The sequence below is a fragment of the Pyxicephalus adspersus genome, chromosome 5 (assembly GCF_032062135.1).
Source record: "Pyxicephalus adspersus chromosome 5, UCB_Pads_2.0, whole genome shotgun sequence".
Lineage (NCBI taxonomy): Eukaryota > Metazoa > Chordata > Amphibia > Anura > Pyxicephalidae > Pyxicephalus > Pyxicephalus adspersus.
In genome coordinates, this window is record NC_092862.1 from 121847618 (window position 1) to 121871585 (window position 23968).

At 36.1% G+C, this 23968-nt stretch overlaps 1 protein-coding gene across 4 annotated transcripts in view; it reads right to left on the bottom strand.

The window, feature by feature from the left end:
• CNPY1 (canopy FGF signaling regulator 1) overlaps positions 1–23968 on the bottom strand; it is a 76769-nt gene that overhangs the window by 19355 nt on the left and 33446 nt on the right. For all 4 annotated transcript variants that reach the window (XM_072412592.1, XM_072412594.1, XM_072412591.1 and 1 more), the window contains one exon: positions 12548–12663. In XM_072412592.1, the coding sequence (XP_072268693.1) occupies positions 12548–12663 (116 nt within the window). The remainder of the gene's footprint in view (positions 1–12547; positions 12664–23968) is intronic.

Here is a 23968-nt window from a genome sequence, read left to right on the forward strand (position 1 = left end):
AAATTATCAAAAAAGATCAAAAGGTTTATTAAAGCAAGTTTTAACTATATATTCCAAAACGTTTGAAATATTGTTCTTTTGGCTTTGAAAGTCCCAATAATTGGTTACACACCAAATTTGTACTTTCTAAGCCATAAAAGATGTCAGAGCGTCACGGCCCTATTGATAAATATCTATGCTTTCCTGGCTTATCCTCCTCTCAGAGACTGATGTTCCAGTATATCATTAGGCAATAGTTCTGATAACACAGTTTTAACATTTATTCTAAATGGTTTCTAGGGAATATAAAGCCTAAAAAAGACAATTAAATCTAAAAACAAACTCATGGATTTTTCCAGTACAATAAACCAGCAATCAGACTTTTTCACAGGTACCTGGACATGAGTTTGGTTTTTATTCCCCGTGCCCCTGGATGCCCAGTCCAGGGTATATTATTTGGAATATTATCACAAGCGTTGAGAAGGTTGTGCTCTGGCTCATGCCCTACCTTTTGGCTACCACAGACTCCCAGCAATAGTCAATAGGGAAGAAGATAGGCAGAACAAATCCATCACTATGCTTTGGCATAGAACACCACTGGTTTTAAGGCTTCGAACTAAACAAACATGCATTACAGAACCTGAAGTTAGTACTTGAATAATACAACCACAATTACTATTACAATCTCATGCATGTAAGGTATAGCAATTTAAAACAAACATTTGTTTTGAAATTTTAACAATCAAATACATTTCTCTTCTTTTAACTAAAGCTTGCCTTCACTTCAAAATAAAACCTGTATACACACAGAAGAATGATATACATAAGGGGACAGTGAGCAGAGATATCAGAACAAATCTTTGCTTACTAATAACCCCCTTTTCTTAATGTATATGGTGCATTGATGTGTACATACTTCCATGACTATTCTTTTCAATTGTATAACATCTTCATATTTGCCTGAAGGACATTTTAACTGTCCAGAAAGCTTGCAACTTTAAATATATGTGGACATCCAATAAAAGGTATTGGAACAACTTTTCAACTTACTTCTGCTATGGCCAACTTGGTACCACTTGCTACTAATAAAAACAATCTTTAAGATCAATAAATCTATCCATTACAGATTACATGGCTGTGTCTACCAAAATGACTACCTATTGTGAATGGAGGTCAAGTAGGCATTTTTCTTCGGTCCTGTAGGTCCTGACATTGGGATTGAACGATTTTTATTTTACCTCGACTGCCTTGAGGTTGACAAGCTGCAGTACACTACAAGGTATTAGGTAGGATTAAAAATACACACTGAAGACAATAGGAGGCATAGCTGGTAAGTTAAATAAATAAATAGGGGGATACTTAAAGCAGACACAAGGATTTGTCCCCTCTCACTCTGGGCCTCATTAATAAAGCTCTTAATCCGGGCTGGAGAGGATACATTTTCATCAGCTGGGTAAAACATCAAACCTGGAATGGATTTCTTCAAAGTCATTTGCTATTTGCTAGCAAATGTTTTGAATCCAGGACGTCATCAATTACAGGTTTGCTGGGTTATCCTGGCTCTCCACTTTCAGTTATTTGCTGATGTGGGTGATTTTTTAGGATGGTCTGTATGCAAATGCAGTCTGACCAGGAATGCACTGATACAGTGTACGAGAGGCAGTGCTGACATCTAAGAATCTCCCTGTCCTTGCTATAGCTTACTATTCTGGAGTCATGAGATTAACTTTGCACAGAATTCTGCTAGACTAAGTGGTGTTGCAAAGTGATTTTGTAAGTCATGGAACTATAGAATTGTACCTCCTGTTCTAACTTGTTCTAAGTACAGAAAAACTATGAGAGATAAGGCAGGCTTGGGAGGTGGGAGGTATGGAGCATGTTTTAGAACTGCCCAGAGTTTAGTTTTATTGGAGGAGAGAGAGCCTATTTGTCCTGATTTCAGTACACGGCAGAGCATAAGGTTTAACTGCAGTCTACAGCATACAGCATGCTTGCAGAGTATGTGCTAGAAGTAAGCAAGGTGACTGTGTTCTCCACTTCCCTGAAATAGCTGTAGGATGTTGAGCTGTGGAAGCAGTAGAGAGATCTGTTTATGTCCTTCCTGTACTACCCATTGGCCCTGATTGTTCTCTGGTCACAGATACGGGGAGGGACTTTAGATTCCTCCTCCTAGGTCCCAAGGATAGATGTATTCCAGCTCCTGTAATGAGGTCACATGGGCAAAGAGAAGGGATTACACCGTACAGGGTCAAAGTAATTTAAAAAGTACCAGAAGACAGTACATGGAGGGAGAGGAGAGGAAGGTTGAAGGTGCTGACTACAATTAATTCTAAAGTACAACAACACCCAAATGCAATGTCTTGGTTTTCAGTGTGTTCAATCATATTTGCCATTTTCTTTCTGGGACTCTGGGGGTAACCATTTTCAGTATTCCTAGGTTTTGTATTTTTTTCAGCCATTACAAAGCCAGAATTTAAAGTGGAGATACACTGATAGATTAAAAAAAAAGACTTCTGGGTCTTTGAACTTTAAAAATTATGTATTCAACCTTTGTTTTTATAATGTTGTTAGGTTAGCAGTGGGTATGTCAGATGTTGGATTAGAAGATGCAAAATACGGGTAGGCAGGTTTTTTTACATGGAGCTGGTGGTGATTAAAAATATATAAAAATAGGGTAGAGATAGCAAAACATTTTTGTAGCACACTAATTTTATTTGTAACATTTGGGCTTGAAATTTAAAGTACAATTTAAGCTATCACAAGGAGAGCAGTGTTAAATGCCTTCCACCCAGACCTACAAATGGAGTTTTTATTTCCCATTTTGTTTTTGCTGACCATACAATTCAACTTCACAGAACAATCTCCAAACTCGATCAATACATTGTCTTTTTTTAGATGAACTCTGAGCAGTGTATGTTGTCTCGGTGTTGTGGCAAGGGAAAGTTGATGGATATTGAATATCCCTAGAGAGGAATGGAAGCACAGTAATTACATTTTAATCAAGACTGCTCACTCTTTCCACAGTGACTGCTTTACCATCTATTAGTATTTATCTTTTAGTAACCACTTTGCTACTTGAATGTAATTGTTACTTGCCCCTCTCTTTATATTTATATAAAATTCCTGTAATGTTTAATAAATAGAAATTGTAAACTCCCAATTTTCTAAATATTATAATGTATGACATTTTAACAGACTATCACAATACAAGCGTCCCTAAAGAAAGCTAAACTCTACCTGTTTACTTGTTTTTCTGGTAAACTGCTAGTTAGTTTACAATTTAAAGGTGTATTTACACTGGGTGCATACACAGCATAGTGCTTTGCACCATCATGGGAGCTGGTATCAAAAAGTGAGGAAAATTAAGAGGTGAGAAGAGGAAATAAGAACACTTTTGAAGAATACAAGCTGTCACTGGATTGCATGGGTAAGAGTGTATATTTTATAGAAATATTTTTTTATTCCGGACATAGAGTTCCACTTTAACAGAAGTGAAAGACATGCTTTCTTGGCTTTTCTACTAATTGAAACTCATAGGTCTCCTCTTCCATTTGCAATCTTCCATTAGTGCAATCCTGAATCTGTAATCAGCTCTGTTTTGATCTCTCCGGGTTGTGTTTTAGACTGGCCTACCCTTTTTATTATGCCCATACTTCATAAATTATCATTTTAATTTTTATGACAGGTATACTGTAGGAATTAAATAAAATGCTGTGCCCATAATACCCAGAGATACCATGATCTCCACAATATTGGTTTACTATACATGGTACACATGGTCAATCGTTCTATCAGATTCTGTTCTTTCTTATTTAGCTTTTGTTAATTCTATGATGTCTTATTTATTCAATATTTAGATATATAACTACTCAGCAAAAGCACCACACAATACAATATTTGGTAATAAAATGTAGGTCATACAAAAAACAAGTTTAATACAAACTGTACATAATTACATGCAAGTTGTTTTACCTGTCAGGCAACTATTGTGATTCACAGACTCTCGCCAATATATAAATTGACTTCACCTTCAGCCTTCTCGGATAATAAATGAATTAAAAACACGCTCTGTGATCTTTTCTTACGTTAAACAGACACCTCTCTCTAACCTTTAGTACCTAAAATATGTTAGGAAGATAACACTGCAATGTAATGAGAATAACTGGTTCACAAAGCTGCCAGTCCATCTCTGCGTCTAATGTAAGATAGTGAGTGTGTTATGGGAAGCAATATTGGATAATAAGTTGTAATTATGCTAGCATAATGTAAAATACATAGAAGAATTCTGAATATGTAACTGAAGGATTTATATTTTGCCTCAATTTCAAGGTGTTTGAAAGACAGATAGCAGATGACCCTGAGGTTTGTGTGTTACAGCAGACACCCCCAGTAATAAAACGTTGGATGGGGCGTAGGAGTCTTTGGGCCAGGTTGAACTTTCCCAGCGATGGACTATTGTTTCCCTGGATGAATCTGCCTGCAGGGGTGTCTGCTGAGCACACAGTCATGCACACTGGTAAGATACAATTCGGCATGTCTGTATGTCTGTGTCTGTAAAGGAAGGGGGGAGGCGGGCATTACTTTTGCAACCAAATTATTTCCTAATGTCTGATCACCGTCTGCTGAACATGCCAAATGTTATCAGTGCTAATTAAATTGCAATATTATCTAAACGTGGACAAAAGTTTACTAGTAATAATCAGCTTTTACAGGATACTTTCAAATTTACAATAGATACTTTAAACAATGAAAAAGAGAAAATAGAATCTTGTGCCAACTATGTATAAGAATTTTACTCAATTCATAATGTGATAATAATAACAAGTACCACCAATACCAAGGGGTATGTATGTTCTATGCAAAGTGTCAGATTCTACATAGTGTTAAAAATTCCTGACTCATATCAAATTAGGAACATCAGTTATAGTAGGAAATTGTCAGCAAATAACCTCATTGAATGAATGAAATTAGGCATTGGGTTTTGTTCCACAAATTTTGTTATGGATTACTGAATCCATTGTTCCTAAAACATTACTGAAATCACTTTTTATTATATGTTATCTTCTTCTCACTGTTGTAAACACTTTTTCAAATAATGTAACTTAGTATATGTTGTAAAAAATTAAAAAAAAGAAAAAAAAAGATTAGGAAAATAAAGGAAATACCATACAAGGTTTGTAAATGTTTGTAATGCCTGATAAGGAATAAACATTTACCTTACTGAACTAAAGGGTTAGAGGTATAATGATGCAAAATAAATTCTAAAAATGATGATTTAACTATGTGTTAGAAATAAATGAAAAAAGAAAACATACAGCTCTATGTAAAAAGTTTTAGGACCCCTGGTCTAATGATATGTGCTGCTGATTTCCCTAACAAAATCAAAACAGCATACGTTCTAATTAAACAAAACACATTTTTTGCAACATTTTATGTACAATTGCTGTATTAATATAATCTACATAAGTCAGCAATTAGCAGTACATTCTTTGCAGAAATAGCAGCCCCTATTTTTTTCTGTTTTGGTCCATGATGACAGTTAGATGTAGTTCAGATGTATTCTTAGGTTTCCCTATTTATTTACAGCGTTGTGTAATATGTTGGTGCTTCATAAATACATTTTAATAATACACAATATTATTACCAATAGGTTATTCTGCATGCTCTGAATGTCTAACATGAAAATACAGAACATCAGACAATAATTCAATAGAGCAAATACATAATAACTGCAACTGCAAAATAAATTTACCATAAAAGGTTGGTAATAGAGGTTGCTGACCTTTTTACTTGAAAAAAACAACCAACAAAAATAGGAGAAACTTAAAGAATTGTTTTGAAAAACTGGCACCATAGTATAATTGGTGGTTATTCTTTAATTATTTCAGTTGATAAAAAAATCAGGGATGATAATAGCTGCCAGGTTGCAGTGATACATGTAAGTGATATGGAAAGTATTAGGTGTTTATTGAAGTTTGGAGGACTGCTGTATGTTACCATAGCATGTCAGCTGCAGATTTGTGCTCTTGAAATTGTCTCTCAACCTAAGCAATAGTCCCAACTGTTTGCAGGAAGAGCTGAGCTCCAAAGTAAAAGCACTTGCAGAAGAATGAAAACAAGGCTGAAACTGTAGACAGAATTTATACAAGACAATGAAGTCACAGTTCACTAATGGAGGTTGCCATCAGAACAGAAAAGTGAATCTGAGCACAGTTACGCTACAAACCAGGTGGCATAAATCACATTTCCCGTAACCTGGGCTAACAGGCTCTGATGTTGGTTTGACCCTAGTCAGTCCAGCTTATGGATAACGGTGTGTTTAGCTGCTCTCGCTCAATGTTTTTCAACAATCATTCCTTTTCTTCTTTGTATGTGGCCTCTGCTCTTTATCAGGGTTTGATGAAGCTGAAAAGGCTTAGCTGGGGAATCTTACATTTAACACTTAGGTCGTTCCCACCTCCAGATGCCACCTGGTCCTGGTTTCACTTTTTTTATTAGGATTTAAAAAAAACTGATGTTTGAGTTTTCTCTGTATGGACACCAAACTATAAACTCACTTAGTATTAAGTCAAATCCTGGTTAAAAAAATGGCCCCGTGTGGGTCGTCAGTGTGGATGTTATTGCCCTCTAGTGCCACAATGGAGACTCACTTGTAACTGATTGACTGCTATGAAATGTCAAATAAGGACCTGCTATATGGAATAATATTCAACTTGTTTAACTGTGACAATACAGAAATAAAAATACAAATGCACAGCTCTGACCAATCTATCTCTTCCATTTACTAAAGATATCAGCAACACATGTATTGCAGAAAACTTTTACTGATGTTTTAAAAGACATGTACACTCTTATAAGGGCTTATTAATACTATACTTTACTACAGGAATTAATCAGCTGTAACATTTTTTATTATACAAAAAGGTGCTTACCTCACATTACCTCAGCCTGGTCATTTTCAATAGACCCTAACGGGCTAAAAACTACTTCTGCAGATTTGTTTTTGTTACCACAATGCACCCTAATGAGCATTGTGACTGTAATGTGCATATGTGTTGGGTTACCATTTAAAATGCACGGCAATGTACATCACGATAAAGTGTGCTAAAGTTAAATGTACATTATACTGCAGCAAACCAGATGTGAATAAGCCTTTAAAGTTTTTGGAGTAAAAACATTGTAAATAATCAATTCAGGAAAATATAATGTTTTGTGTCTATGTTGTAATTCAATTTGTACAGGGGAACAACAATACTTGTTCACTGGATATACAAGTTGTATCCATGCCTTCCTATACAGTGCTTGTACATTGCTGCTTACAATGCAAGTCTAAGGGGTCTATTTATAAAGCCATTGAAACATTTCATGGAGGAGAATCAACTACTGCCATTAAAACACATGAACCTGGAGAATTCCCCACCAGGGAATGTTTCAGTGAATGTCAGATTTACTATTTTATAAATAGACTTGTATGAGTTAGTTAACCTATTGTACACATATTCTGGCTGATATTTTACTAGTTAAGGTTTTTTTTAGGCTGCGTGGGAAGAAGCTGAAGGAAAGTGGTCAAAAGGCTGTTGGAGCAACACATGATAACTTTAGTGCTCCCAGTTGTTGTTTCCATAGGAATCCAGTAACCCCTAAAACTTGGTTGGCTTACTACTGCCCATATACTTTTTTCAACTAATGCCCACCCCTTTAGTATGTCCAATTTGTTTATCATCCTTATATTATGCCTCAACTGTCCAGGGCTCCTGTATTGTAACCCAACTTATCAGTAACCACCCAAAAAACAGCTGAGTGGTTACTGAAAAGTGCTGGGTGGTGCGCTCTTCCAAAAATGACTAGGGATAACACAGAAGTTGAAAGTCTATGAACTGGAAAATTAGATAAAAATAAAAAACAGCTTTAAGGTAAATGCTACAATAACAACTTACTAAACACATTTTATTTCACCCTTATATTTTAAGAACATCTAACTTAGATTTTTATTCTTTGTGTTTCATGTAATAGGTAGCACTTATACAGTTGCTGTTAGGACTACATTTCCCTACCACTACTGGAATATACATGACACATGGTGTCGAAGTTTCGGTGGTAAAAGTCTTTAATAATGCCCACTGCACAATACCCAGGATCTGAATTACTTATGAGAATAATATATAGGTGGAACAGTGACTTTGCCTGGATATATCTGGTAAATTAGTTTGTGGTGCAGCCTCTCCCAGAGAGCACATAGACACTGAAAGATGAAATTAAATGAAATACAACATTTTTAGGATGGGACTACACAGATGTTTTCCTCTGCGTTTAACCTGAGGCTTTAAAAGCCAATGTTTGAAATCCTCATGCATTCTAATGGGCTAATCTACACCAGGGCGTTTCTTTGAGGCACGTTTTTGATTGATATAGATAAAGGTCTTTGCAATGTTTTAAAAATAAAACGTAGGATTAATGTGGTAAACGTGTCCATTGATTTCAAAGGGGGCACTTCCCCCAAATGCTTTAAAAACTCAGGAAAACTCGGCATAGACATTTTTAAGTGTTTTCCTACAGATTAAAGGCAAGCTTTAAAACATTAGTTAAAGTGCAAAAACTTATATAAACGTAGTAGGACCAACCTTATGTGGATTTTCTCTTTAAACTTATTTTAGTGTGAGTTGTGTCTGAATTTTTATTTAAAACTGGACTCTAATAAAAAACATTTATGCTTACATATTTTGTTGACATGTTTAGCAAGTCACTTAAGCATTTAAAAAGTTTTTTAAAGTTTGTAAAACTGTGGATAATGATTTATTTATATGGTATACCTATACAAGTGATCCCCTGTTAAGTCACAATAACTATATAGCTATAACGTAACAATATTAGATTGTTGCATATTACATATCTATACACTGCTCCTCGGCAGACAACACAGTAATAATTATATTTGTATTCAGTGCAGTGCCATCATGTTGCTTCAGCTTTCAGACTAGATGACCCTCTGAGGACCATCTGATGGACCCTTCTGACAACCAACAGGCAGCATATACATCACCAAAAATTACCATTCTACTCTATAAATGGGGAAAAAGAAGACTTGGGTCCCCAGGTTGTCATTTGACTACAGTTTCAGGTAAGTAAATGGGGATTTTTGTTTAAAACAGAACTGCAAAAATACTGTGATTAGCCAAGCTCATTATTGTAGAAGGAACAGGAATTGTTTCTGTAATAAATCATATTTGCCTTATCCCTGCCTTTTTTAATTAAAACACTGACGTGCATATGCCCACCCCAGGTATCCCGAAATCTCCAGGGCCTACTGGGACTAAATGACATGCCACACGCATATGGGAAAATGACACCACCTAGGTCCGGTAACCAAGATGGATAAAAATCAGATCCAGGAGAGTAAAAGGAATAAGATGGTGGTAACTGTAATTGAACAGGGACAGGTGAGTGTAAAGGAATTTAGTTCTGCTTTAAAGTTTAGAAAAAATAACCTATAGTTAATGTAAAGGTGGTAATGTGGGAATAAATTATGTTTTTTGTTTTTGTGCCCAGGGATTGGCTTTATTAGCCAATTTGATTTCATAAGATAATGGGCAAGACACATCTCAGGAAGGAGTTGCAGGAACACTTTTGCTGCTGAGGGTAAATTAGCCCACATGTAATATAGATTGGTGTTTTAAATGAAGAATCCCACACAGCACAGTTTTGTACCAGTGGATTTAATTTCTCTTTAAAGAAGAGGGCAGGGGAGATTAGTATAGCATACACACATACAATTATTATATTCAAACAGAAAATATCTGCTGTAATTATATTGAACAGCATAACTGACAGCTAAAAAGAGGGGGTTGATTAAAGGTTAATGAATACTTTGTAGCTATATTATCAAACAAGTACATTAATCTGAACTAAATTAATTAACCTCTTCAGCTTTAGAAAGTGACAGAAAATGGAAGTTATGAAATTGAAATGAACAGTCTCCACAAATGACCAGATGATGAGTTGTTTATAAACTAAGCACAGTTAGGAGAAACAATGTAATATTTGCATTACCATAATTTGCATTTGGTCAAATAAACATGATTTTCTTTAGATGCCGCTATGTCTTTATGAAAGCTAGATACATTTCTGGTTGAAGTTGTTTTTGCCATGTACATGTCAAAATTAAACCTTTTTCCTTTTAGGGTATCTTTATGATTATTATTTGATCACAATTCTCAATGAAAGAAACAAATAATAAAAACAGTTTGCCAATAATTATATAGCATTATTGTATGGGGTGCAGTCTTTAGGGTTCATTAAAGTTCAGGTAGTCCCCGATTAACATACAAGATAGGGACTGTAATTTTGTTCTTAAGTTAAATTTGTATGTAAGTCGGAATTATTTTAATAAATGCAATTTGAACAGATGTTTGTCTCAACATCTTATTAGGCAGCATGGTGTCAGTTACTGTATAAATTCCTCACTGTGAGCTAATCACAAACAAAGCAAAAAAAAAATTTTTTTATGGTGCCTAGACATTTATTAACTGCAGAGTTATGCAGTCATGCTCACCCCCCTAAGATCACCCACAACCTCAGATGTGTTTAGCAAAAGATTTCTTCTGCAAGTCATGCAAACCGCCTCTCCCCCCTTCAAGCCACCATTCTGCACAGGAGCGAGCAGGGACGCAGATGTTATTAAATGGGGGACTACCTGTGCATGTAAACTCTAACTGAAAAATGGTTATAAATTTGGATCATAAAAATGGTTATTGATTTTTATCATAAAATATTGTTTTTACCCTTTTACTGTTAGTTGCATATTCTTGCAATTCTTACTATCTACATACATGCACTCCAGCAATCACTTAATTTCTTTGTACAAGTTTTCTGAATGAAACAACGGTGAACAAAGGGCTAATGTAATGTGTTTCACCATGGCCACCTGACATGTATACTGGAAGGGAAGGTAAGATGGTGACGATGGAGGAATAAATTGAGAGGTGAGGACAAAACATTGTCATCCTAATTGCCTGCACATCTTCATACCTGTATTACCAGCTAATATTTTAATGACCTCTGAAAAAGTAAAAAAAATACAATTTATTAAAGCACTGGAGGTTCTGGTAGATCATAGACTTAATAACAGCATGGAATGCCAGGCTGCAATATCTAAAGCTAGCAAAGTACTTTCTTGTATTTAAGAGGAATAGACTGACAGAGATGGAGACATTATCCTGCCCCTGTACAAAGCATTGGCCAGACCACATCTGGAATATGCAGTCCAGTCCAACAAACATATTAAACTTCACTTTTTTTAACAGGTTGGATCTATGTTTGTCCCAAGCATGCTTGAATTCAAATACTGTTGATTCACCCACAACCTCTGCTGGAAGTCTGTTCCAAGCTTCCAATACTCCTTTGATAATGTTACTTTTCAACTCTCCTCCTGTTAGTATGAGGTTATGCCTCAAGGGTTCCTTGTCTGCATCATACCTTTGTGCTCTTACATATGGTCAAATAATGTATTACTGCTTGATTGCTTACTTATTGGAAACTTGGAGTTGGTGCACTGCTAGCAAAAATGGTACAGCAATCAGGCTGCAAGACATTAGCAATAGACCTTTTAAATCCATGTACAAAGGATAACATTAGCATAGAAACAATACAAAGGGTTATTTGAATTGTAAGTACCAGCTGAAACCGCCTGGAAACTTAAGTGAACTTGATCATTTTCCATGACCTTTAGTAGAATATACAAATGTTAAAAATATACATCATAAAGAATATACAATATACAACATATGGCACATATTACAAATTAGGCTGAATTGGAAATGTAACATGAAATAAATACAATTTCCAAATACACATGAGTAAATTCTGACTGTTAACAATGAGTTATAAATATTAGCAAAAAAAAAGTATAGTGGTCAGTAGAATTTTAACCTACTAAACTCTAGGAAACAAACAAAGAGTTAAGCAATAGGTAAGTCCTAGATATTACTGGGTAGAAGCCTGATAATTTGGGGCTGGATAAACATATAGCTAAAAAGGATAATTCCCCTAGAATGGCTATAAAAACACCAAAAAGAAAAAATCCTCTGTATTATGCCAGACATCCTGTTTAAGATTTGACAAAGAAGTGAACATAGCTGATCATATGCATACCATTAATCTGAATAAAAAAAAGGAATTTGACTTCAGTGGCCTTGAAAGATTCCCTAAAGGAATCCTAAAGGGCCTTCATTTGCAGATTTCAATTAGCCTTTATTTCTATGCAATTATACATTAAACTGCTGCATTGTGTTGGCTATCCTGATATCCCCTAATATGCATGAAAATCAAACAAAGCAAAAAAACAATAGTCTTCAATACATTTCCTAATGCTTCAGAAAGTGAAATAAAAGACAGTTCAAAACGGTTACCAGGAACACAGGAGTTACATAAGATACGTGAAAAGGAAGTTTAAGGTTATGTCAGCTCCCAGCGGGAGTAAATCCAATCATGAAGGCTCTAGGATTATGCCCAAACCCCTGGCTTGTTAATATTAGCACCATTTTCAATTCAGACACTTCTTTTTTTCTCTTACCTTATTCTGTACCTGCGTTCCATCCGGACTTATCCTGAATGACCCTACATCAATTGTCTTACTCGGGTTCACTTTCCTAATTTCATGCTGCAGCTCATCTACCAGTGCCCTGCAGGCTGCAAAGGAGGGGGAAAAAAAAGGACATCTATAGTATTCTGCAAAGATTATTTCAAAGATAAGGTGCGCTCTTAAATAGCATTTGTCTATGTTTAATGTTAGAAGTTTATATTAATAATATTCAATACTTTATCATTACTGTACATGGTATGTAGAATCAATGCATGCCAAACTTGTTGTACAATATTTTTCATAGTTTAGGAAGGAATCGTATATTTTCATTATTTAGAACCTTTTCCAGGTTTTTTTTGCTTTATTTTCTTTGGGAAGATTTTCCAACACTTCTGTGCTGTTGTCTTCATGAGGGTAAGGGACAGCAAAATGTCCATAAAAACATAAAAAAGCATTGCCATGGCTTGGGCATCACAGCAAGAATACAATTTAGGGGACCCTCCACTGCCTACAGTCCAATATCACTTCTGGGCACCCTCACCCCAAGATTATAAACAGTTTGGCAGTGGCATTAAAAACTGATTTTTGCTACACTTGTACACTGGGTTTTTGGAGAGTTGATGGAGCGGTTCCTGCAGTTGGATCAATTTGGCACCAGACCCATGTTGACCAAACAGATGAAACTCTCTGACAGGGCTTAAAATGTTATAGAGCAGTGTGCCCTGTCTGTGTTCTTGGGTTTTGTGGGATTGTTGTGCTGGAATCCATCACAATCAGTGAACCAGCTGGACTGGCCAGCCTGAATAATCTTGAAATGCAGTCATGTTATGAGCATCCTGCACCTAACTTCCCATTAGACTCACTAGGCATAGTCCTATAGGGCTTCACTGACTGCTGAGAGCGATTAGAGCAGTGGTTGCCAACCGGTGGTCTAGAAGAAAATGTTGGTGGTCCGCGGCTCTGATCGCAGGCTCAGGGAAGCCACTCTCCTATCGCAGGTCTGAGCGGGTGGGTTCTGGCATCATGACGTCACTAAAGGGAATGTCCTCATTCCCATCCTATTTGGGAAATTTCTTCCCCTTTGAGTGACACCCAGATCCCTGCCCATGTGCGGTTCGGACCTGGTAAATGTAGTGGTGCCCCTGTCCTAAAAGGTTGGCAACCACTAGTTTAGAGGCCTTGCTCATGCGTTCAGGACTAAAGGCCTTACTACTTAGTCTGGAAAATTCCCATAGGACAGACCTGTATGGGGCTAAGAAGGAAGCGGCGAAGATGGCAGATAAAGTAATTAACATTGCTTAGGAATACCTCTGATCTTGCTTTAAAGATTTGGAAGCTCAAGTGTGATAGACATTTCTATCACCAACAACTGGCTTATTCACATACCTTTATGGCGGCTCATTAGTATAGATCAGTAATTTTCAACCACTGTGAAGCGTAAGAGATCTTTAGGTGTACTGTGGGAAATTATCCAATTACCATTGTCGAGTGTCTGTGCTGTAGTGACTCTTCCATGTCAGTGGGTGACAGTAGGTAGCTTAATTGCCTTGTTTATTCTTAGAGACAAGAGAATTAGCTACAGAGTGTCATTGTGTAACATTTTTGATTTGTGGTGTGCCGCAGGATTTTTTCAATGTAGAAAATATGCCGTTGCTCAAAAAAAGTTAAAAAACAATGGTATAGATAACGTGATACTCTTCTCTCTAGTTGTAATGGGTCCCCAGAAAAGTCTAAAGAGCCTGGGAAGCTAATCAGAATGGTATACTCCTTCACCTAATTGTCAGGTACAAATTTAGGCCGGTTGTCTTGCATTGATATACACTATTCTTATGCTGCTCCCCATCATCATGACGACATGGCTTGCTCTAGAATTACATCCTGGTGACTTATTACACAGTCCTAGGCCAGAACAAAATATAAGCCCCTGGTTGTACTTGTTATTATTCTAAGCAGGTTTAAAGCGTACCTAAACTCACAAAATCAACTTTGGCTTATGGAGAGAAAGGTCAGGAGAGGAAGAAAACTTGCCAGTCACAAGCTGGCACTTCTAAACACTTCATAAATCATTATATTTTTCATGGATACAAGTTGAGCCAGCCAGTGCCACCAGGGAAAACTGACATTTTAGTGCAAGTAAGAATAGATTAATAATACAAAGACTAGTTTTTGAGGTAAGTCCCTCTTTAAGTATTGGATTGTAGCATCCTGGATTCTTACAATTATTGGAGGTGTTATTGATTGAGCTTTACTTATTTCTTTTAAGTTACAAGGGGCTTAGGGAATAAGATACTATGCAAATTGACATTTCTGACCTGGTCCTAAAACATACTTCTTTCCTCACTGGTATTGGACCCTCTGGATTTTCTAAATCACTGACCCAGAAAGAATATTGAACTCAGATGATCAATTAAATTGTAGCACAACTTGCCACACAGTTTCCTACATGCTTATTTTTGGTGTGTGACTGCTTTACATTCAGACAACTAGCATTCTTTAGGATGAATTCAGCAATGGTAGCATACATACTATATTAGAGTTGGGTCTCTATTAAAATATTATATTTTTTAGTTTTAATTCATCATGTAACATCATTCTCTTGTACTTTTGCATTGCATTAAATTAAAATTTAATGGCACATTACAGGTTCAGATAACGTCCCATATGGTTGAAGTCCAGCAGAAAATAGAGACACAGTTTTATGCAGCTTTGTCTTCATGAATACAATCTTTATTGCCTCTAAACCTCTAAATTTATATTATTATATTTTATTTTTCTTGCCCATAACTTTTCTGCCCTAATGTGCACAGTTTTCACATTCCCAATCACTAAACATAAATGTATTCACTTTGTAAAAGGCTTACAGGGTTCTAGGTGGAGAAGTGACTGGAAGTGTTACCCTCTGACGTGTCTTCCCGGTGATTGAGGCCAGGTAAGACCAGAAATATGTCCCTTGAGGTCTGTCCTGACCTTTTTGGTTGTCGATGGGAAAGGCCATCTCACACAATACTATTTTCCAGTTCTGCTCCAGTAACCGCTATATAATAGCTGTCATGTGAAGACACCTTTAGGTAATGTGCATGCTTTTGATACTGGTTACTAAAGGAAAGATAATACATGCTAGATCTTGTTGTAAAACAGAAGTGAAACTTTTGTAGGACAGTATTAGATTAGTAAAATCTCAATTAGAAATACATTTGAAACCTGTATATTTAGTATGGCTCTATAATCTATGGTATGTCAATAAAAACAACAGGTTTAATTATTTTTATTTATCTTATACTACCTTTCTGGGTATCTAGTGATTTTTGAACTCCTCAATTGTGACCTTGCTGGATTCCTTTGTGCTTATTCGAGGGAAGTGAAAGTGGTGGTCCTGTCCACTTGAATAAAAACACCTGATGGTGATGAGTCCCCTAGATCAGAAGTCCTGGCAGTCAGCAACTGCATGTGTGCAAAGAGTGTTGTAAGCACAATATTGCTCCTTTGTGTCAAAGCCTTCTAACAGTCCATCAGTAGAAGCTGTAAATTCAGTTAGCTCTTAAAGAGGAACTTCTATCTCTAGATCTAGTTATCTTCCTAGTTTTACCTTTGTTGCTGTAGTCTTTATTATGCACACCAGCCCTAGCCTCTAGAGTATCCTGTGTTGTCATCTTGGTGTCTGACTTACTTTAGTTCTTCTTTTCTAACCTAGATGTTATAAATAGATACTCTGGGAGAATTGTTTACATTGCACCACTCCCTAATACTCACAAATGTCAAAGGGTTTTCTTTTCAAAACTGGGAAAATTTGCATAAGTTTTAATGGTGTCAAATATCGACACTAACAACACAATTTATGTTAAAAATTTTTTTTTTTGCAAAATAGAGCACCTTTTTGTTTTTTAGTTGTTAATTCTACCGGCGTCATCTTTCACTGCTTCCTGTCTGTCTGTCTGTCAACAGACAGGAAGCAGTGAAAGAGTGACCCTAGTAGAATAAACAACTAAAAAACAAAAGGTGCTCTATTTTGTTCTAAATCTGTAGACAATACTACTAAAGGTGATATTTTATCTTTTTGATTATATACACTGTGGTGCACTAATAGAGACCACCCTCAACACTATGGGGTCATATCACTCTTAACTGCACAAGTAAAGGTGCGTACACACTTCCAATTTTTATCGTTCCAATCGAACGAAGAACGATCGATTGGGCAAAAAATCGTTCGTAAAAAAGTAACCAACGACGCCGACGAACGAGGAAAGTCGCTGGAAACGAACGACCTGACCGACGGATCGGATTGGACGACGATCGTTGAACATCGTTCGTGTGTACGGTCGTTCGTTGATCGTCCATGTTCAGGGCATGCGTGATGAAGGAACGTCCGTTCACTTTCCTGTCGTGCACATAGTTCCTCTATCGCTTAAACGATCGTATCTATTGTGTGTACAATATCTACGAACGATCGTGTCGTTAACTCTATGGGCAGAATCGTTGCTATACGATCGTTCGTATATATCGTGCATGAACGTTCGTCGTTCGTTTTCCAACGATAATAATTGGAAGTGTGTACGTAGCTTAAGTCTGTGTTATGGATTTTAAACAAATAATCTTGCTTTCCAACATCAAGGCTTGAATGACATAATACCAAGCTAATCATCAACCACTATCTGAACAAATACATAGATGCGGCGCTAATCATCAACCACTATCTGAACAAATACATAGATGCGGCACTAATAATGTTCTGTCCTTCTGATGAAGCCTTTTGGAGAAATGCCTTAAGGACTGTAAAAGTTATTGTGTATCATAACAAATGATGTGATTACTGAATTGTCATTATTTGCATTTTGCAAGTATTTATTGTTTTGTGATACGCTTTTTTTAATATAATGTATAAAAATTGAAACAAATTTTTTTTTTAACATAAAGTGTGTTGTTAGTGTTGATATTTGGCACCATTAAAACCCATGCAAATTTTCCCTTTTGGGAAAAGAAAACCCTTTGACAATCCCTAGATGTTACATATTTAACATTATAAAAAAGGGTGGCTATAATAGTAAAAATGTGTTTATTTATTCTTAGCTTTTTAAAATATTGTCTTTTACTTTTAAGGGGACATCATAAAAAGGTGGAAAACCCTGCAGCCTACTGAGTTATTTATGTCACATATCCCAGGATGCTGTGGGCTGCTCCTTCTGAGCATAGGTGAGATCAGGCCAAAAAAAATAAAAAATACAATTCTCGATCTCAGACATGTGCAGTGAGTTTGGCACCTTTTTTTTCTTTTCACATTTGGAGGAAAACAAAACACCTGAACTCGCACTTGCGCAGTGTGAGATGGGGTGGAGTAAGGAAGAACCCTGACAAAAGAAAACGGCGGTGCTGGACCGAATGGAGAGTGCAGGAAAGAAGAGGTAGACTGAGACAGTGAAGAACTCGCTGGGCTTGGTTTAGTGATGAATTCTGGGCATATTACACGTAAAAGTTGTGCTTTAAGTAGGGTAGTAAGTAAGCAAAATGAGTATAGGTCCATTCTCTCAGAATGCAATGACAGTTATCCCACCTGTTAATTAGGTGGAACTATTACATGTTTGTTGTTGATTTTACTAGGGTCAACATTTCTAAAACAGATTGAAAAAAGTCAGTCAGCAATTTTAAAGCTGCTCAATGCATTGTTAAATCAGCTGATTGGCTTAAATTCAAGAAAATTCCTTCCCGTCTGAAAAATTGGTTCCCTAGCCCCAATTTCTCCCTATCATCAACAAGAACAATTTAGGATTGTTGTTTAGTAACTAAGTAACAATATTTGACTATTTCTCATAGGGAGTTCCAGAGCTAGAAAATTGGTTTTGCTATGATTATCAAAAATTGTCACAAGAGTTTGTGTCCAGTAAATAGATAACTTATATAGTAGTGCAAAAAACTAGGAGGGCCTGCAAAGTGGAAAATGCTAAACGCTTAAGTGACCAAGAGTTTGTTTAGGTGCCAGCTCTGCCATACTTCTAATTGTGCTAGCAGGGAAAGTGCTCATAGATCTTTTGTATAGAAATTGAAATTTCTTAATTTTTATTACATTAGTTATGTTATGAATCTATAAAAACAAAAAGCACCATACAAAACAAGATCAATAAACATAAAATGAAAATAAAAGATAAAGCTCTAAAAACAACAATGAAAAAAGTAGCCAGAAGATTTCTTTTTTTTCACTTTGATCTGTTCTTGTTGGAGACCTGGGAGACAAACCAGGCAAAGATATTTCATATTTTAGCGTAGGGAGCACCTAATGAATCCATAAGAGTATTTGACAGCAATGATGGAAGGTCATTGACTGTATAAACTGCTTATGTGCAACTCCAATAAATTGGAGTGGAAGTTGTTCAAGTTATTATATAGGATATTAAAATTTACATTTCTGTGTCTTTTGAAGGCATAGCAAATCAATGGCAATTCTCTATGTACACTGTATTAAGGAAGAAAGCAACTTCCCAGCAAAGTACGTTAAGATACTAGAATGTATTGCAAATAAGATAATCTTTTATTTGCCTCAGGGCAAAGCCTCCAGCAAGTCTGACTCGGAGCAGCATAAATGATGCAGGCTGAGTCTTGGTTATACAGTCGTGGTGATTAGAGTCTCATGGTAAAGAGTACAGCTGCATGCAACTTACATAGGATAAGGCTGTCTAAGGCGCACAATGTAAATGCACAGCTGCTAGCTCAGTGTCACACTGTAAGCTCTGACCGATTCTGATGATGCAGGATATACTTGAAGAATTCTTATCTGCAAATGATACCAGCACCAGGCTTTGCAGAACAACAATGGTTCACATAAATAATGTCATATCTGAATTGTTAGTCTTTTTGTCCTCCAGCAATTGACTGAATGTATTCATTCAAAAAAAAAAAATCAGCTTACTGTGGATGCTCTATTCTGGGTGTTATTTCTGACTCAGCAGAAAATTAGACACGAACCAAGCACGGATAAATAAAAATATACCAATCATTAGTAAAAAAAATAAATTTCATCTATTTCCATTTTAAGCTTCTTGATGTTAAATAATAGATTTTTCTCCCTTTAAAAAAGATATTTGTAAAAATCAAAGATGACTGATATATGTTCAGATTTCAAATGAAAGGCACATGGAATGAGCTTAAGTGCTGTTTTTGCGGGTCTGCTTCTACTGTTCCCTAAACAACATTCATCCGTTGTACCTAAGTGTGTCTTATCTGTCCATGCACAAAACCCATGTTATTAGAACAGCTTTTTATTTTAATTTCCCAATGACAAAACATCACAAGACCACAAACCTGGCTTCATGTTATCACTACCAGATTATCTATTTTATTTTTGTCATATATAAATATACACTCTTTTTAAATTAAAAACTAGTATTGAATCAAAGGATTTCCAGAGCACTATTAGTTAGCTAAAAAGACAGAACAGTAGAGTTGCTTGCCTTGAGTTATGTTTTGTCTGACTGATATTTTTTGAGCCTTTGTGTAAGCTGTGTAAATATGCTTTTAATCAAAGAAGCAAAATGAGAGTCTTTAAAATTTAAAAAAGGAGTCTAATGTGCCCTCTGTTAGCTTGAGCAAATTCCGAAATATTACATATTTATATCCTGATCAGATGTCACAGCTTCTGTTGTCAAACCTTAGTGCTCCACAGGCAAGGTTTAAATAATAATGTTCCTTATGTGTACACCCATGTGATCTAGTTGTTGTTTTTGTTATACTATTTGGGAGTACCTGGCTGGACCAATGGACAATTATTCTAACTACACTCTACCAGTTTCTGCAACCCAATGTATATGGCCTGGCCCAACCCCTGCCGGTTTTTATTGTATGATTCCTGTTTGCACCTGCCCTGACCTCTTGCCTGTCTTAGACCATAACTTGAACCTGTATTTTATCTTATGGATGTCAGCTGTTGCCAATCAGGATGTAACAGAGGGTTACAATCTGGGTGCCATTTTATAATAAAGTCAATCACCCCTTTTTTATGTGCAAAAAGGGCAGAATATTAGTCTGCTCCTTAAATTCTACACATTAGGTTTCTTCTTCTAATTTTGTCTCCAGTGAAATGGAGAACAACATACGTTTAAAGAAAGAAACTATATAACAAAAAATTCTGTAACTTTCCTTTAAGACATTCAGGGCCTATTTAGACATGTGGTGTCTTTAAGCACTTCAAATCAAGAGTTAATATGCATTACATTAGGAAGCCCAATGAAAGTAATTCCCAAAGCTAAAAAGGTACAAGACCCACAGCACAGGTACATTGTCTTAATATGTTGGGGTAACATTTCAAATGAATTCTGACTTTTAAAGTGAATTACAAAACTATACAAAGAAGTAGTTTTAAAAAATATATGAATGTATAGCACAATTCTTTTCTATAGAGAGGGGAGGACAGATTTTTGTGATGTAAATAAATGGGACCACCATAAATCGTTTCAAAACTTTTAAAATTTGATAGCTGGCTTTGTGTTTCCCAGGACTTTTTAATGGGTCTGTATCACTAATAAAGCTTATCAATGTCACTGTGACAGGTCATTTTACTATCAGTACAGCCTGCCAAAAACTTTGAATTTCTTTCATAAGAGACTGCTCTGTCTAAAACCAGCGGTTGTCAACCTTTCAGACCTCACAGACCACTAAATTCATAATTTTAAATTCCACAGACCATTATTATTAATTTTTTGAAACAGATAAATACATTTGTAAAATAATGACATTCCTAATGGTGCCTGATGAGGACTGTGGAGGCTCTGATTCATTGCTCAGCTCAGTTAAGTGAAGTATTACTGTTTTTACATCGGGGTGACTGTTGTAATGGTCGAAACAATACTGAAGCGTACGGCTAGGCAACAGTTGCCTCATACTACTTAGAGCGTAGACAACCCTTTTATGTAAGGTTTTTTTTTAAGTACAATACCTTTTTGTTTTTCAAAAGGGTGCAGCACCACCACTCTAACTCTCGATCGCCTAGGCCACGGACCACTAATCTAAACTAATGTTATAAGACTGAGGTTATTGGCTTCTCAACTTATTCAAAAGCTGTTTATCCAGGATAAAGAATACCTTGGAATCAGAATTAGCAAACTGTAACTATGTGACTCTTCAATTTTAAAGGATCTTCTGGTCCTCTTTACCTTCCCAAATCACCTAAATGAAAAATGTATTTGAAAACAAATATTTTAGAATTAAATTTATTTAAAGCCTATGTATTGTGCATATTGTGTATATGTTGGGATACCTCTGGGTATATTCTAAGAATCTATGTTTTTTCTTTTAAGGTATGTTTTCCATCTATTAAGAGTCAAACAAGGCAAATTCTTGAAGCAATTATATTGATAATTGGAAATTAGAGTTATTTCTAAGTATTACTTTTAGAGTTGAACTTTAGAAAATCAAATACCCTTTGAATATTTGTGTTTGCTGTGTTCTCCTGGTAAGAGACTAACTTCCTGTTAGAGTTAATTTCCTGTTAAGACACTGAGGTCCTACAATTGCTCACTACCTACATCCTCTGCCCTTCATCATGTAGACACTCATTAATGTAATCTGGCATCTATTTATCCTCCTACTTTGGACTAGGTAATATCTATTGCTATTATATTACCCCTAATAAATTATGGGTTTAGTTAGGTTTACAAGCTTGGGGCTTTCATATTGTGTTAAACTATGTTTCATATTTTTCAATAACATACCTCCTAATCAGTGATCCAGACCTGCACTTAAAGTGTTTGGAAACCCTAACAATGACATTCTTCTATCTGTTCCCTTTTGGTCTGGTAAAGGTACCACTAACAACCACTGTACCACTTACCACCTACAACTGTTGGATAAATGCAAAATCCTGTAAAAAATGCAGTGAGTTCCTGCAGTGTTATTTCAAGCAATGTAGTCAGCCCCGTCCAGTTGTGTTTTGTGATTTGGGAAAGCTAAAAGTCTGATTCGTTATCAGCGACTCACTTAGAAGTGATGCCTGAATTAGGGTCACAACAGCCTTTGAATATTCTACCTTTACAATCCAACAATGGCAGCTTAAATATTTCCATTCTCATAGGTTCCTTTAATATTCAGTTCCTAATGAAATGGATAATGACACCATGTTGTGTGCATACAGCTAAAGTCCTGGTCTTCTTTTCTGGATCTGGCCAGAAATAAAGCCTGACATTGAAAAAGAAATAACCTCAAACTTCAGTAATGGGAAACAGCAGCCTGAATGTTTAAAAAAATAGAATCTGATCAAAAATTGTAAAGGAAATTTTGAATTTCCAATGTGTAATTTAAATTTTTTTATTTTTTTAAATGCATGCTATATATCAATTATATATCATATATAATTATATATATGTTGTCAGCTGTTGCCCTGGAGCGATTATCTTACCTTACTAGTTGCTATAATATATACTTTAATTATTAGCAACGTTAAGAATAAGGGGGCTGCCGAGATATTCTACCACGCCGGTGAGGCCATGCGCAGCCGTGCTTTAGAGTATCTATCATAAAAAGCTGAGATGCCCATGCCCAGCAATCCCGGCATCCACTGGGCACGAATGAACTCCGGCGCCTGTGTGTGAGTTCCGTCATGCTGGCCAATCAAAATGGTGATAGATCATCCTCAGAAAGAGGAGAAAGAAGAAAATGATGTCCTGCGAGGGAATGGGGTCAGGTGAGTATCAACACTTTAGTTCTGCTTTAAAGCCAAAAACAAAAATGTGATATATTGCAGCTTACCAGATGTGGTGACTTTTTGTTTACCTAGTGATCATGAAAGTAACTCACTTCATGTCCTGATCATCATACTGTATCTATTTTTTTTTCAAACACATCTAAAAAAATGGTTACACTATTATATTTACTAGACAAAAAGAAAGCAAATCAGGGATGTTCATTTTCAGGGTTGCTTTTGACAAACTGTATTAAAATGTGCATTTTGTATTTATACATATACATGAGGACAATTTAGAACAGTGGTTAAGCAGACTGACTCAATAAAACTAAAACACCTCCAATGTGGCTGCATCTTAGCCCAACAGTTTTAAGGCAGGGTACTTGCCATAGGTAATCTATCTGGCCTCTAGTGACTAACCTCAAATCTCTGCATTTGTAAAATAAAAGAAGAAAGAAGAAATCACATGCAATGGTACTGTAAAATAAGCCCTTATTATTAACTCAGAATATGCGCTCACTGAAAATACATTATACTTTACTTTTCATATAGGCATGCAAATCTACCAGACTATCTCACTGCAGAAGAGCAAATTAGTATTTAAGCCATCCATGGCCTGTACTATTAAGTTATCATATCCATGAAGCCATCAGCAATGTCAAAAGCTTAGCTTAGAAAATAGCTTTCACAGACAACGACCCGGCATGCTTTCTATACAGCTGCAGTCTGCACATTTCTTTATTTGCCCTGTC